Genomic DNA, 17,558 nt, shown 5'->3' on the forward strand with positions numbered 1-17,558 from the left:
TGCTGGCTGCCTGTTGCACACAGTACAAGAAATTGTTTACTGCTATCTATCTATCTATCTATCTATCTATCTATCTATCTATCCATCTATCCATCTATCCATCTATCTATCTATCTAAGCAAAGAAAAATAAAATAATATGAGATTATTCCCCTTTGTTTCGATGAATATTTATTTGTTATTTGAGAAGGTTCGGGAACCATCTCAAAAGCTCTCGATGACGTCGTCCGGGGGCGTGACTTACGCCGGAAATGCAGGTGGATCTTTGAGTTGCGCTCTTAGAATGTAGAGCATCAGTTTCACACAATAATAATAATAATAATAACAGACAGATTTCAAGCATGTCCCTCAACAGCAATCACGCTGAGTCTGGAGGAGTTATCATCAACAACAGCGAAAGGTAATGTCGTGTATTCATGATTACTGTCGTTATTTTATGTCACTATATAAATCTGGTAACGTTACTGTCCTGTTTTTGATTAACGGATTTGTCCAAAATTTAATAATAAAAAAAGAAAATAGTGTGTTTGAGGTTTTCTGTTCACATAATATGAATAGTACAGTGTCATGTGTTGAATAACAACGCGTTAACGTTAGATCACACGCATTTTATTCATTTGTTCTCAGACTGTCTGCTGTTTATGTATTAATTTTAAACATACTTTTGTTTACACGCTGTAAATGCAGACCGTATTCAGTCACATAAGCTGCTATCTTTTAAAAACAAGGCTCTTGCGCAGCTTTCTGGATCCTACTATGGCGAGGTCTGCGTCTATGAATATTAAATAATTTAGTCATGCTCGAGTTGCTTGGAAACCTTCCTTCAGCGTTTAGCCCATAGACTGGTTCAGCCACGCAGCTCTATTAATATTCATGACGTATGCCGGCTGACGAACCCCCGCTTGTGTTTCAGCCAATCAGCAGGAGGCATGCCACGTTACCTAATTAATATTAAAGAGCTCCGCCCTCGCCCATAGTAGGATTCGTATTTCTTCGGTAAAATGCTTGTGTTCGTCTCAGTAAGTCAGTAATAATCTTCTTAAGCTTCTTTTAAAAGAAATGACATGCTCTTAAAGTTTCACAATAGCTGTGATCTTATTACACAACTGATAAAGACTGAGACTGATGACACCAGCATTTCACTAACATATCAACAAATCATTATCATATATCACATAAGTACCCAAATAGATTTAATATTGTCTGATACTTTTTATTGAAGCATTTTTATTTATTTAACTTTTTTTGCATCTCCTTTACAATAATTTTATTATCTTAATATGTTGTATGTTATTTTATTTGTATTGATTTTAATGTATTTTTTAATAATTTTACTAGTCTTACTAATACTGGTACTACTACTATTTATATTATTTTGTTTATAATATTACAGTTAAATGTTTAAGTACAACAACTTATAATAATAATATATAATATATATTATTTTTTGTACTTTCTTACATTTTGATATTATTGTTTATTATAAAATTACTTATTTTATTTATATTATTTATATTATGTTCATTAATATTATTATTATTATTATTATTAATGATAAACATTTTCTTGTTACTACAATTATTATTTTATTTCTATATATAATAAATGGTAATAATATATATTTTATTTATATTTATTTATTTGTCATATTTTTACATTATTTATTTAACAATAGTAGAATTGTATTATTGTTATTGGTAATTATAGTGAGTTATTATAACAAGAGACGACTTTCTTTGATTGCTGGTATTCTTTAAACCTATAACCAAAAGTCTTTGTTCCTTGCTCAGCGATGTGTTGGCAGAGAATGTGCTGACTGTAATAAACCGAGTCTGTTTTCCTGCAGTGTCTTGATGTCGTATGAGAATGTGGAGCTGGTGTTCAGTGACACAGAGCGCCTGCCAGAAGCCTTCAGAAAAAGCAAGAAGGGAAGCGTTTACCTGACACCTTACAGGGTACGTAACACAAGAGGAGGAGTACAGACCATCATCTAATTTTTTTTAATGATGATAAGGACAGAGCAAGGAAACAATTCAATATTTTTTTTTTTTTTGCATTATCTTTAAACATATCTTTAGTATGATAAACCTGATGGGTTTTTAGCATCGTCTGTCTCCTGATTGGCTAAAGGATGCATGTGCAATAAAGTGTTTTTCAGTGGTTTGTAAACAACCCCAGTAAATGAATATATTCATGATTTGAACTGCTGTGGTTTGATCTTTAGGTGATCTTCTGGACTAAAGGGAAGGACCCTCTGCAGTCGTTCATGATGCCGTTTTATCTGATGAAGGGCTGTGAGGTCAAACAGCCAGTACTCGGTGCCAACTACATCAAGGGAACCATCAGCGCCGAGCCCGGAGGTAAAACGCTTCGAAAAATGCAAATAAATGCAACTGATTCAACGAATTAATTTTCATATCATGTAATTAATACAAAACAATTGACACGTCTTTATATATTATGCATTCATGTTAAAAAACAGTGTTAAGGGTGTTCAGTTTGGAAGTTCATGTTACTGAAGAGTGTTTCCATCGCTGCTGCAGGCGGCTGGGAAGGATCTGCAACCTTCAAGTTGGTTTTTGCCGCGGGAGGAGCGATTGAGTTTGGACAGTACATGCTACAGGTGGCGGCACAGGGTATGCTTTAAAATTAACATAATTTAATTTCATTTGAAATGCATCGTGTTGTTGATTTGATGTAGAAGCATTACCTTCAGTCTCTCTCTCATTCATTTCAGCATCCAGAGGGCAACCGGTGACTGTTAATTATGGTTGTCCTTACATGGCGAACGGGGCGTACGCTTACCCTCCTCCTCCTCCTGCTAACGGCATGTATTCGACTGCGCCTCCTCCACCTGGATACGCTTACCCTGGACCTCCACCTCCAGGTTAATACACAACATATATGTCCTAAATAGTGCTGAGTAAACGATGTACTGATATTTAAACTTGCTCTCACACACTAAACAGATGTTATTTGGGGCCTAATGGTTAGAGAGTCAGACTTGTAACCCAAAGGTTCGAGTCTCAGTACCAACAAGAATTGTTTCAAGTGTGTGTACATGGATGTATTAAATGCAGAGCACATATTCCGTGCATGGGATGCCACACTTTCACTTATTGTGTCTTAGGTGGATTTTACCCCAGCGCTCCTGGCTTTGATGGACCAGCAGCCTACATGCCTCCTCCTCCGTATACAGCTCCGACGGACCACGCTCATCTCGACCCAGACCTACCCAGAACCGCCGCAGGTATCAGCCACTACTGTACTCCGTTGAGTTTAATAGTTCAAGACGTCACTCCTGTCTTAAATGAACTGTGTTTGTTGTTCTAGCGGAGGCGAAAGCAGCTGAAGCTGCAGCCAGTTCCAGGGAGACTACGTTTGCTCCGTCACGAGTCTATCTGCCTGAGGTGAGTTCGCCTGTCATGTCAACAAAGACAACATATAACCAGGTCCGACCTGTTTGCCAAGTTCACATATAATATAGTGCATGTAATCTAGTTAAACAAGTTTGAATCTACATACAACCTGTAGAGTTTCATCAAAACAAAACGTACCAACCTGGGTAACAATTTGAGAATATTGTTGTGTTTTTATTCTGAAGGACAAGCCTCCACCGTACTCTCCACCTGAAGACAAGAAGAACCAGTAGACATGTCTGCAGCGAGCACACATCCTCTCCTCTCTCTCCATTCCCTTCATCTCATCCTTACTTCACCAGTTAACTCGACCCGACCAGAAGAGAGAGACACATGAATAAAACTACTTTAATTAATTCATAACTGGTGAATGAGAGGGACCAACTGCTAGCTGATTGAGTTTTCTAAATGTAAAAAATAGTTGATTTAGGAGACATTTTATGAGTGATTTTTGTATAGATCGATTGAACGAGGCTAGTTGCATAAGAGTTTTGGACGGTGCTTTGGTCGTCATTCATTCTCGACGGCTGCATCCAATGTTATTAAATAAGAGATCGTTGATCGTTGACTGCTCTCTTGTTACTCCACACTTAAGCAGTCGCTTAAGAGCAATCCCCATCGACTTCCATAGTTTGGAAAACAAGACTTCTGGACACTTAGTCACTGCAAATCAAATGCGAATGCCCCTTTACTGCACATTTGGCCAAATGCATCCCTTGAAGGAATAGTTCAGTGGAAAATTACAATTTGCTGAAAGATGTAGATGAGTTTGTTTCTTAAAAGTAGCATTCTGTCACTTGCTCACCAATGGATCCCAGTGTAGTCCATAATCCATAATAACGCTTCCTCCTGTGGAAAAGTTCATCAAAATCCACCCACATGCTTGTTTAGAGCTGCTTTGGCTTGTAAACGGTGCATATTTCTCTCCTAATTCAGACAAGATTATTTTTTCTTTCTAGAAATTAATATTACGAATATAGGACTCAGCCGGAAGCAATGGTTTTAGGTTTAAAACATCTTAATGATGGATTTGTTAAGGTGTTAATTGTTGGACTGGAGTGTTGTGGATTATTGTGATGTTTTTATCAGCTGTTTGGACTCTCATTCTGATGGCACCCATTCACTGCAGAGGAGCCATTGGTGAGACACTGATGCAATGCTACATTTTTCCATATCTGATTAAGAAACAAACTCTTCTACATCTTAGATGGCCTGAGGGTGAGTGTATTTGAATTTTATGTTCTGCAAATCTGTTTTATACAACAGTTAGTTCTGGTTCTTGATTCTGATTGGACAGGCTGTTCGCTTGTTGTTTCCCTGCAACATGTTGTGGTTGATTCCACTTTGGCTTCTTTTGCAATCATTTTCATCAAAAATCAATCAAATTAACGGAGCATTGTGTAAAAGCCCTTCACAAACACCACATGCTGTATATTGTGATGAAGCTCATTCAGACGTGTTCTGCAGCAGTGTGTACTAGTCTTGGCATCTCTGTAGCATGCAGCAGCAGTTAAGACTAAAGATGCACTTTAACCCTTCATGCACCTTCAGTCTCCTGGACAGCGTTTGTTGATTATTCTTTCCCCTAATTTATTTAATTATACAATTAATCAGTTATGCATGGTCTTCGCAGTATTGTCTTATTTAAAGTGTATTTTATTAAAGTAAACCTATACAAGTGGAACGATGCATGTCATTTATGGACGTTTTTGTGTTCATTATTCATGTACATGATTACCAGGGTTTCAAAAGCAGACAAAAAGACACAATTCGAAATTACTTTGTTATTCCCAAAGGATGTGCTTTTCCAGTTTTCCCTTCACTCTTGCAGCTGTGTTAGCTTGTGCAAATTAAATTGCTTTTCTAAAAATCAAACAATATTAGGTTCCAGTTCCACCTGCTACTCTTTAGTGCATAAATCCAAAAGCTCAAAGATGTGAGCTCAGACCTCAAGTATGCTATAAAAGGGAGGATTTCATATAATTATGATCCCATATTCACATATAACGCACACAGTGTTGAAATTTTCAGTGGCTCTTCATAGAAAGGCTATTGTTCAGAATAGCATACTAATACGATATTTGCAGTATGCATTATTTATACCAAAGAATGCAAGTAAGTTATTCTGAACGCAGCCAATGATAATGAAATTAGTTTATGACTAGAGTTTTAGAGTATGAAATATAATTTCATAATCACAGTTGTAAATATCTAAAGTGTTTAAAGATCAATTTGCTGGACACTTCATCCACAATGTAATTCAACTCTGTAAAAATAAAATGCTACTAAAACTAATACAGTAGAAATGCGTACAAATACAATCACTATAACAAGAATCCTACAGCACAGGAAAACAGAAGATGGAAATGAACACAACAACTGTTTGTTCTGTAAATCATCTGGAATCATATACTAGAGTGGAAACAGCAGTAAATAATGTTGATCTCACTCAAACACAACATAAAAACAAAATGCACAGCTGGTCCTCAATGCAAACTCTTCAAAACTTCTTAAAAGTTCAAGTAACCTTCTATCATTTGGCCACAGGAAAGAATGGACAGAAACAGACTTTATGAAGTACACAAACACAGATGTTTTGGAATAGTTATTGAAAGAAGTCTCCTCTGCTCATCAAGGCTGCATTTATTTGATCAAAAAAATACAACAAAAACAATGTAAATTTTGAAATATTATTACAATTTAATTTAGAATTTATTTTAAAATGTAAGTGATCAAATCTGAATTCTCAGCATGTCTTCAGTGTCACATGATCCTTCGGAAATCATTTTAATATACTGATTAAAATGATTTTATATTGTAATATTTCACAAAATCCAAATCAGCGCAGTCTTTGTGAGCATAAGAGACTTATTTACTTTGAGTATTTCACTACATTTTTTCACTTCAGTGTGAGCATACATACAGGACTTGTGTGAAGTATGTTTCAGCCCTTACACAGTTCTCCACAGACCAACCCGAACCATTCCAGAGCACAAACTGAGCTCGTCTACCGCTCAGAAACACCAGGAGGAAATGATGGCAAAGGAAGGCCACGCGTCTCAGGTTCAGCTACGGTAGGGATGATGCATCTATTTCCTCAGGATCAGATATGTTCAAGCTCATGGTTCACAGAGTGTGATGGTGACGCCCTCCCCGATCCAGCAGGCCGGGAGCAGTGCTTGTGTAAAGGCGCAGTGGAAGGCGTGCAGCCGGACCTGTCCCTCGCCGTAGTACGTCAGCGTCCCGGCCTCGTAGTCCAGCAGCATCCCGATGCGCAGCGGCTGTGCGTTCGGCTGCAGCTGACCGGCGACGGACTCCTTGCAGCCGGCGTGCCACGCGCTCAGCTGCCGCTCGTCCAGCTGGAGGCTCCACGAAAGCTCGTTCATCCCCACCATGCAGCGCTTGCCCTTCTCCTTGCGCGGGATGTTCGGGTACGTCACGCCCACATAGGCCCAGGGTTTGGACACCTCCAGCTCCCAGTAGTGCTGGCCGTGAGTGAAGCTCTGGAAACACAACACCTGCCAGGTGTGGTCGAAGCGGGACTCATCGGCCAGGACGGGGCGGGGCCCAGAGATCAGATGCTCCGCCCTCCTGTTGCTCTGGGAGAGCCGTAAGTGAGCGTTGGCAGTGCGGGGGTCAAAGGTCAGGTTGCAACGGTCTGGATGAAGAGAAGAATTAAAACATATGAGAATAATAAATTACCGATGGATTTTAAAGCATTGTACTGTCCTGTGGTGATATGATATGAGCGTACATGCGTTCAGTCCGTCTCTCTCGGCCGGATACGATGGAGTCGCAGGACTGGGAACAACAGCCTGAACTGGCCTCTTATCTTGAGGAGAGCCTTCGAGAAAGACGATGAAACAGGGATGTTGATGAGACACAGATAACACAGGATTTTTAGAAGAAAATAAAAAAAACTGTATTTTAAATATGATTTGTTTATAAAACTTTTCAATTGAAAAGTTCATGATTTGTTAAAATTTGTAATTGACAGGACTATGGCATGAGGACCATAATATATATAGAAAATATTTAGAATAAAATAGATTATAAATAAATAATAATAGTTTGTTTTCCGTATACTTTAAATATTTTTATAAGCAAACAATATTTTTGGACAAAAACAATTTTATTTGTAAATAAATGTGTATTTGTATTACTGTTTTAAACTTAAATAATATAACTTATGATACTTTATTGTATTTTGCATCATTAATGACAGTTAATATACATTACATTTATCAGAATAGTGATAGGCCTACAATACTATCACTTTGAAAACTGTCATAAGGACCATTATTTTTATTAAAAAAAAAAGGAAATTATTATCACGCTTTCAACAAATGGAGTACATGTTGAGCAAATATATATATATATATATATATATATATATATATATATATATATAGTTACTGTTTTATAGTATATATTGTTATTGACCAAAAGGTTTAATTTTTGGCTGACTTTGCCCACTTCTAGAATGGTATAATATAATCTTTTATTCTTTATAAAGGTTTTAAATGTGTTTATGTTTCATCTAGGAGCAGGTTTATCTGAATTGAATTAAACATTACACAAATTGAAAAAAATATTCAAATAATGGTTGCACAAAAAATGGCTGAGAATGTGTGTACAACTACAAACCAAAACTAAAATAACATGCACTGACTATTTCACAAAGTAAAGATTTGATTACTAGCTGACTGATAAAAGAAATCTATGTGTCCTGAAGTACCAGCTAATCGGACTGAAACTGGTGACATTTTTGTGTGCACTTAGCATCAGCCGGTCAGTGAACAGACTGTGATCATTCCTCACCCTCTTTCTCCTGTCCTCCAGACACATGTACGGCTCTCTCCAGATCCTCACACACCAGCTTAGACACGCGGGACAGGACGTCTGTGATGGGCGTCAGCTTCTCCTGTACGCTCACATGCACATCCACAGGAACGTCACTGAAGCATGGGACACTTCCTATGAACCTGGAGTCCTGCGTCAGCACACAAAGAGGAGCATAAACACAGATTAAACCTATAAACATTAACAATCAAATCTAAAACAATCACATTAAAAAAATTAATCATTAATGTGATTATAAATATCACTGTAAAAATATTTGCAATAGTAATATTTTCCCCACCAAAACAATCTTAGTAGCATCAACAAGCTCTTTTATATTTATAATAACATGAATGCATGTTAAATTCCTTAATTTAAAAAGAAAATTAAGCCAGTTTTATTTATTTAATTAATTAATTAATTGTTTGTGTATGTGGTGCAATAAATATATAATTATTAAAAAATTACAAATATAAATAAAATAATATCTAAAATAAAATAGTAAATAATAAATAAATTAATTAATTAAAATAAATTAAAATAAAATAATAAAAATAAAATTAAGTCAAATTAAATTAAATCTTGCTGAAACCTTGATGAGCTGGCAGGGAGGGAGGGAGCACAGGCTGCTGATCTCCTCCTGAAGGGCTGCGAGCTGCATGGCTCTCTCCTCCAGAACAGCCAGCCGCTGCTGAGCCTGCATCAGAGTCACTTCCTGATGCTGCTCCAGAAAAAGCTGCGTCACCTCCTGCTTCTCTACCAACACTTTAATCAGCTGTGAGAACTTGGTGTTCACCCACTGAGACGTCTGCTGTAGAGACACCTAACAGAGCAGAGCGAGAACAACATGCTAAAACACACACACACACCATGAGGAGTGATGCTACAGCTTTCTACTTCAGTGTGCATCCTTCAAGACTTTTCCTCATATAAACCGCCTGGCCAAAAAAAGTCACGTTTGGATTTAAATAAACAAATGCTTAAGATTTTAGGATTGGCATCTGGCATTGTATATGAATCAGTTTGTGTAGATTTTTGAGTATTTTGTATAAAAAAATAGTCCTGCATGTGTTTGCATGTGATTAAACTGGGAATAAGATCCTGCCTTCTTGCAGAATGGACGCGATTTATTAAATATTGATCAGTAGAAGTATAGATTATATTCGGATCATATTATGGTGATTTTAGACCTTATTTGTGCATGAAAGCTCTTGTCTGCTTTCATTTTATGAAAAAGAGTAATTTGGATATTCCTCAAAACGTCTCCTTTAGTTGTCCGTGGGTGAAATAATGCTATTAACACTTTACAATAAAGTCACATTAGTTATGGGCAATATATTTGTTTCTGTATTTATAAATTTTTAGTTAATGTTATAAAAAAAAACATGTTACATGTTGTTCTTTTTTATTGTAAAGTGTCACTATAATGTCATATGTGTTTGGATATTATGATATTGGATAAAGTTCCTAATAAAGAGAGTTATGATGATGACGTCTTGCCTTGGCTTTCTCCATGTTCTCCATGAGCTCCAGGCGGCTTCTCTCAGCGCTTTCCTGGTGTTTCTTGAATTCTGCACTCTTTTTCTTTAATCCTGTCTGCACAGAAAAAATATTAGAATATAAATGTTACTTCATACGTTTCAAAGGCTTTTATCGACAATTACATGACATTTATGCAAAGAGTCAGTATTTGCAGTGTTGGCCCTTCTTTTTCAGGACCTCTGCAATTCGACTGGGCATGCTCTCAATCAACTTCTGGGCCAAATCCTGACTGATAGCAACCCATTCTTTCATAATCACTTCTTGGAGTTTGTCAGAATTAATGGGTTTTTGTTTGTCCACCCGCCTCTTGAGGATTGACCACAAGTTCTCAATGGGATTAAGATCTGGGGAGTTTCCAGGCCACGGACCCAAAATTTCAACATTCTGGTCCCCGAGCCACTTAGTTATCACTTTTGCCTTATGGCACGGTGCTCCATCGTGCTGGAAAATGCATTGTTCTTCACCAAACTGTTGTTGGATTGTTGGAAGAAGTTGCTGTTGGAGGGTGTTTTGGTACCATTCTTTATTCATGGCTGTGTTTTTGGGCAGAATTGTGAGTGAGCCCACTCCCTTGGATGAGAAGCAACCCCACACATGAATGGTGTCAGGATGCTTTACTGTTGGCATGACACAGGACTGATGGTAACGCTCACCTTTTCTTCTCTGGACAAGACTTTTTCCAGATGCCCCAAACAATCGGAAAGGGGCTTCATTGGAGAATATGACTTTGCCCCAGTCCTCAGCAGTCCATTCACTATACTTTCTACAGAAGATCAATCTGTCCCTGATGTTTTTTTTGGAGAGAAGTGGCTTCTTTGCTGCCCTTCTTGACACCAGGCCATCTTCCAGAAGTCTTGTCCTCACTGTGCGTGCAGATGCGCTCACACCTGCCTGCTGCCATTCCTGAGCAAGCTCTGCACTGGTGGCACTCCGATCCCGCAGCTGAATCCTCTTTAGGAGACGATCCTGGCGCTTGCTGGACTTTCTTGGACGCCCTGAAGCCTTCTTTACAAGAATTGAACCTCTTTCCTTGAATTTCTTGATGATCTTATAAATTGTTGATTTAGGTGCAATCTTAGTAGCCACAATATCCTTGCCTGTGAAGCCATTTTTATGCAACGCAATGATGGCTGCACGCGTTTCTTTGCAGGTCACCATGGTTAACAATGGAAGAACAATGATTTCAAGCATCACCCTCCTTTTAACATGTCAAGTCTGCCATTCTAACCCAATCAGCCTGACATAATGATCTCCAGCCTTGTGCTCGTCAACATTCTCACCTGAGTTAACAAGACGATTACTGAAATGATCTCAGCAGCTCCTTTAATGACAGCAATGAAATGCAGTGGAAAGGTTTTTTTTGGGATTAAGTTAATTTTCATGGCAAAGAAGGACTATGCAATTCATCTGAGCACTCTTCATAACATTCTGGAGTATATGCAAATTGCTATTATAAAAACTTAATGAGCAACTTTTCCAATTTCCAATATTTATGTAATTCTCAAAACTTTTGGCCACGACTGTATACTCACACACACACACACACACACACACACACACACACACATATATATATATATATATATATATATATATATATATATATATATTGCATACACACAAATACATATATTGCATAAAGATATCATTGATATTCTATTTTAAACTATACAGCATTTGTATGTCAAATACAATATTACCTCTCGATTCTTCCGTTCTTCTTCCACCAAAATCTTATCATGGCCTTTGCACTCGTTCACAGAGCACTCGTAACAAACACACATGCTGTCGTTCCTGCAGTAGATGACCAGAGGCTTCTGGTGCCGCTCACAGATCTGCTCCGGCTCCGTGTGGACCGAGGCTCCTGCGCTCACATCCGTCTTAACTGGACTGTGTGTGGCGGGCATCTCCGTGATCATCGACAGAGACACGTTGCGATTCAGCTCAGGCCTTGTGTCAAAGGGATTTTTACAGAAAGGACAGTGGAAGTCTTTGTTCATGCCATCCCAGAATCTGGAGATGCAGGCCTTGCAGAAGGTGTGACCGCATGGGATCGTCACGGGGCATTTAAACAGATCCAAGCAGATCGTGCACTGCATATGATCATCCATCATAGATCTGGAGACCTGAGAGGACAAAATACAGGAAGCAATAACGTTAATGTCAATGAAAACCACCAGATAAATGGATGGATGCATAGATGGATATGGATGGATTGGTGGATGATGGATGGATAAATAGATGGATATGGATGGATGGATGGATAAATAAATAGATGGATGGATGGATGGATGGATAGATAAATGGATGGATGGATGGTTGGATAGATGAATGGATGATGAATAGATAGATAAATAGATGGATGGATGGATAGATAGATGGATGGATAGATAGATAAAAAGATGGATGGATGGATGGATGGATATATAGATAAATGGATGTATGGTTGGATAGATGGATGGACGATGAATAGATAAGATAAATAGATGGATGGATGGACAGATAGACAGATAAATAAATGGATGGATAGGTAGATAAATAGATGGATGGATAGAGAGATGGATGGGTGGACAGATGTATGTTTCAGCATCAGATAAATGTTGATGTTTAAGTATACCGTTCTTTAATCTATAAACCGAATCAAACACATGTGCCTGATAAATTATAGTCATTTTTAATTCCATATGCTGAAAACATCGAGACAGAAAACAGACAAACTCCATCTGTCCCTACATCCCCACTAAACAACATCTACTTTCGAAATTAAAGCAGAACATTTATTAATCGACAAACTCCTTTCTCGTAAGACTCACGGGAGTATTTATTCATCAGATGTGCAGAAACGTGAAATAACCCCGAGTCCTGCGCGCTCTGGGTTTCTCGTCGCCTTCCAATACGCGTGAGCGCTCAGACGCGATGACGTGAACGCACGTTACGTCACGCTTCTTGTGCATTTACGTCTCATCAAAGCGCTGCGCAGCGCGGCGTATGAAAACAAAAACAAACAAACAACAAAAAAAATAATACAGCGCGGCGGGCGGCCGTGGATGTGGCGCGGAAGCCTCACGCGAGGGGTCTTCGGTCCACCGGTGAGCTCTACTGGACGACATTTGTGTGAATGTGCAGTTAAGAAGTTAAATAATCTCTCTCTGTATGTGTGTGTGTGTCTTCTGGTGTTAATGACCTTTATATGTACTTATTGCATTTATCTGTCTGCTAATTTTATGTATTATAATCAATAAGTAGATTGTTTATTTATTAGTCTGTATTTTCATTCTATCCTCTCTGTCATTTTTCGAAGCACTTTTAATTACTGCTTATCTAAGACGTGCTCTAAATGATTACATTATTAGTGTTGTTTTTTATTTTTATATTTATTGTTATGTAAAATTATTATATTTACTTTTATTGTTTTTATTATTATTTATATTACATTTTATTGTTATTTTATATTTCTATTAAAATTGATAACATTATCACATTTTTATTATTTTATCATAAAATTGCATTATAACATTTATATTTGACATTTTTATATTATTACTATGATTATTATTTTACTATAAAGAAGTCATGTATAATATTTATTAGATATTATTATTTTGTAGGGTTATAATTATTATTATTATTGTTATTATTATTGTCATTGGTATACTAATAAATCCTCTATCAAATGTTCTGTAGCTGTTCTGGGTCACCGGTCTCCCCCTCTGGGTCCGATGCCCAATGAGGACATTGACTGGACAACCGGAGAGATGTTTGGTGGAAGACCTACAGGAGGAGGAGAATAAAAAAGGCAAGTGAATAGCTGTTATTTTCACAAGAGCTATATGATCAAATGTAGATGCATCAGTGTGAGTCAGTGAACATTGATTGTTGTTGTGGGCAGCCACTGAGCCTGTCAACATAGGGCTCCCATATCAGCATCCCTCCAGGAAGACTGAGGTGAAGGAAAGGAAGAAGGTGATGCTGGAGAACACAAATAACCCTGAGATAGAAAGAGACAATCGACTACGAACATGTGAGTGTGTCAGTGAACCATCATGATCTCTGAAGAGGAAGCAGAGTAGATTCATTAACAGCAGAATGATGAAAATCTGTTACTAAAAGTAGAAGCTTATGAGTATTTATTTACACTGATGATTTTATGATTCTATTTGATGCTTATATTTGTATTACTTTTTTTTTCTTTTTCTCTTTGCATTTATGAAAAAAACTGTCACAATGCAAAATTCTTTATGCAAAATTATTGATAATAATTTAGATTTTTCTTTTGATTTAAGTGAGTACATCTAAACTTGTAGTTAGGTTTAGTGGTTGAGAAAATTGGCTGCATGTCTAGACATTACATCATATCATTCATCAATAGTGCTAAAAGAAAAGAGGAAGACAATTAGAACTGTAGGAAAAACAAAGGTCATGGAAGCCCTTTGAGATTGGAAACTACCGGGAACATCAGCAACCAACGCCGACCTGATAGGATGAGAAAAACAACAATAGTTGATGACAGACAAATCATAAAAGCTGTGAAAATGAACCCTAAAATACATGTCTGTAAAATCACCAACAAGCTCCAGAAAGCTGGGCTGATGCTCTGTCCATCTACAGTCCACAGGAGAATTTGACACAGAATTACAGAAGCTACACAGCAAGATGCAAAGCTCTAATCAGCACCAAACATAGAAAGCAATGATTCTTCACAAATGTGAGCCAGTAGAGTTTTGGAACCAAGAGTCTGGAGATGTCTATGGGTTCACACTCACTGCTCTGATTACATGCAATGGATCTGCAACTAAATATCAGCTTTTAATCTTTTACATCTGCCTTAAATTCAACTGTTCCAATACTTCTGCTTACATCAAATAGTGGGATGAACTCTAAAAGTGCTGTCCTTTTTATTTGGTATAACCGTTATATGTCAAAAGACCGAATAATAAAATGGGACATTCGGTAGTTTCGTCGCATATTCATCTTTTAATCATATTTGCAAATGTCTTAATTCCACAGCAGAGAAAGCAATTTTGTCTTTACAAATTTTCAAATACATATGGAGGGCACTGTATATATATATATATGTGTGTGTGTGTGTGTGTGTATATATGTATATACCGGTATATATGTGTGTGTGTAATGTATTTAATATACAGTTGTGCACACAAGTTTGCATACCCCTTGCAAAATATGCAAAATTTTAACAAAATAAAGGAAATCATAAAAATTGCATGTTATTTTTTAGTTAGTACTGTCCTGAATAAGCTATTTCACATAAATATGTTTATTTATACCCCACAAGACAAAATAACTGAATATATAAAAATTTTAAATATATATATTTATTATTTTTATTATTATTATATATATATTTTTTTTTTTAAATGTTAAATGCTTTTTGGTTTGGTCTTCAGAAATGTCAAGTTATCAGCATTTAGTAAACTGCTTGCTAGTTCCTCCACATGATGGTGATAGAGTAACATAAATGGTGTCTGTCTTTGCAGATGAACATCTGCCAAATGCTGAGCAGGAGTATCTTCACTGGCTAGTGTGAGTACGTCTGTTAACCTCTTAGAGATTCTTTTGATTTGAGGCCAGTAGACAACCACATAGAGTGAAAACATGTTAAACCCGTAATGACCTCAGTCTCACGATTCCCGTTTGGAAAACCCTGGCCTGAAGAAAAAATAATTGTTTGAAAAGTAATGATGTCAGTTTATGATGATTATTTCACTACAGTGGGAATATCCCGGGAAATTCTGTGTCGTTTGGGGAAGAGATTTGCCATTACCTCAGTCCATTTCCTGCTAGAGGAACAGGCTTTCATATTGTTTAAACCGGAGGGTCATGTTGAGATCAGCTGTGATCTCCGCTCCTGCCAAGGGTCAGTCAGTACTTTCCACCGCAGTCCAGCCTACACAGTGATAGTAGGTCATGATAATATGTTACAATCCACAATTCTGTGTCAATATTCACGTTATTATTATAAGACATTTAAAAAAGAAGTTATATACAGTACTTGTCAAAAGTTGGATTTTTTTAAAGTCTCTTTTGCTCACAAATGCTGCTTTTTGATCAAAATACAGAAAAAAACTAATATTCTAAAAAATATTATTATTTAAAATGCCTGTTTTCTATGTGAATATATTTTAAAATGTAACTTAATGCATATTTGATGAATAAAATCATTAACTTCTATTTTACAACATATTCAAACGGGAAACAGTTATTTTATTTTTTTATTTTTTCACATAAATGCAGCCTTGGAGAAACTCTGTTAAAAACATTTGGAAATCAAATATAACCAAAACTGACATTTTTTGCTAGCAATACAGAATATTTTATATATAATAATGAGAATTGTGGGGTAAATTGATTGAATTAATTGATATGAAAATATCACAATTAGGAAAAAAAGGTCTAAAAATAGGCTTTTTTAAATATGTTTTTAATGTACAATGTTGATCTCTTTGATTTCGTGAGGTGAAATTTGATCTGAACATGTTCATGACAGGTTTTGTGAGATCCTCCCAATGTTGAATTTCCTTCAACAAACTATCAGTTGCATTTGGAATCAATTTATTTGCAGCGTCACATTAGTCAGATGCATGCGTCAATGAGGACGTGTCATCTAGAAAATAAAACATTACATTACACAGAAATTATGCCTTATAAAGGTCAGCTTTACAATGGTTGCTTTTCTCTGCAAACAGGACATTTCATGTTCACAGCAAATGCAGCTTTCGGAATGAACACAGCTTGTCTTTGTTTTTGTACTATTCAGAAAACCCTCAGAAAGACACTCAGCTTGCATAGCATTGGGAAAAAAAATAGCATAGTCTCTCATATTTGCAGCTATTGTCGGAATTTTTCCATGTCAGTGGAATCAGTCTGTCTCGCACACCGTTTAGACACTGTTAAGAGAGTAATGTGTTGACATGCTAGAACAGCTTTCCTTTTATGTTGAGCAGTTGATTTTCAGGAAGATCTATTCACTACAGTTGTTTTTATATCCTTTCTCCTTCCACTTCTTAAAATAACATTTAAGAGTTAGGTTTTGTGACTCATTTATATTAACATCCAGTCCAAAAACAAAGTCACAACATCCGGCTTAATCCTCAGACGCTCTGGATGAAAATTAATGGGCATGTTGTGTTTTATATATATGCCACAGATAAGAGAGAGCCAGTGTTTGAGTACAACAGATCTCCAGTGTATCACCCTCCACAGAAGAAATACCCTCACGGACAGACTCTCAGATACCTGGACCGCTACAGAGATGGAGCCCAAAGCACCTATTGCATTTATTAAACACTGTACTACTGAAACAGCAGGGCTTTTGTTTGTGATAAACTTAAAGTTATCTGCTGCGTGGTGATCTGTCTTTAAAATTGCTTTAATTAGCAAAATTGTGTGGGCCAAAAAGGTGGTCAGTAGTGAAGTGATGTGTGAAGAACAGCATCAGGAAAATCTTTCACCTTCATATGAAATCTTGTTTGACCCAAAAAAAATTATAACTGTAATTGTGACTTTTCAGACAGTTCAGAATTTTTATGTATTTATTTGTTTTATTATTATTATTTTTATTTTTTTTTTAATTCTAACTTGACATTTTGAAAATCTTTTTTTTTTCTGGTTTCTTTCTCTTTTTTTTGCCATGGGAAAAAATGGTAAGTTCTACCTTTTTCTCACAATTTTTTTCTTTCTTTCTTTCTTGCAATGCTGAGAAAAAAAAAAACTTTTCTTCTGATTTAAACTCAGAATG

At 36.8% G+C, this 17,558-nt stretch overlaps 2 protein-coding genes and 1 long non-coding RNA gene across 3 annotated transcripts; 2 read left to right on the forward strand and 1 right to left on the reverse strand.

The window, feature by feature from the left end:
- Nucleotides 1-222: 222 nt before the first annotated feature.
- Nucleotides 223-5,102, forward strand: LOC132121703 (WW domain-binding protein 2-like). The gene is made up of 8 exons (XM_059531415.1): nt 223-399; nt 1,846-1,954; nt 2,224-2,359; nt 2,543-2,635; nt 2,737-2,886; nt 3,130-3,249; nt 3,333-3,409; nt 3,604-5,102. The coding sequence occupies exons 1-8, from the start codon at nt 341-343 to the stop codon at nt 3,649-3,651; spliced, it is 792 nt and encodes a 263-aa protein (XP_059387398.1). The 5' UTR covers nt 223-340; the 3' UTR covers nt 3,652-5,102.
- Nucleotides 5,054-12,728, reverse strand: LOC132121701 (E3 ubiquitin-protein ligase TRIM65-like). Its single transcript, XM_059531412.1, has 7 exons — nt 12,616-12,728; nt 11,503-11,928; nt 9,761-9,856; nt 8,853-9,083; nt 8,240-8,411; nt 7,173-7,262; nt 5,054-7,076 (listed from the first exon to the last, which is right to left on the reverse strand). The coding sequence occupies exons 2-7, from the start codon at nt 11,914-11,916 to the stop codon at nt 6,538-6,540; spliced, it is 1,542 nt and encodes a 513-aa protein (XP_059387395.1). The 5' UTR covers nt 11,917-11,928; nt 12,616-12,728; the 3' UTR covers nt 5,054-6,537.
- Nucleotides 12,729-12,743: 15 nt separating this feature from the next.
- On the forward strand, nt 12,744-17,199 carry LOC132121704 (uncharacterized). Its single transcript, XR_009426298.1, has 3 exons — nt 12,744-12,891; nt 13,487-13,823; nt 16,968-17,199. It is a non-coding gene; the product is annotated as an uncharacterized LOC132121704 (long non-coding RNA).
- The last annotated feature ends 359 nt before the right edge of the window (nt 17,200-17,558 follow it).

This window comes from Carassius carassius, chromosome 39, assembly GCF_963082965.1.
Source record: "Carassius carassius chromosome 39, fCarCar2.1, whole genome shotgun sequence".
In the NCBI taxonomy this organism is placed as follows: domain Eukaryota; kingdom Metazoa; phylum Chordata; class Actinopteri; order Cypriniformes; family Cyprinidae; genus Carassius; species Carassius carassius.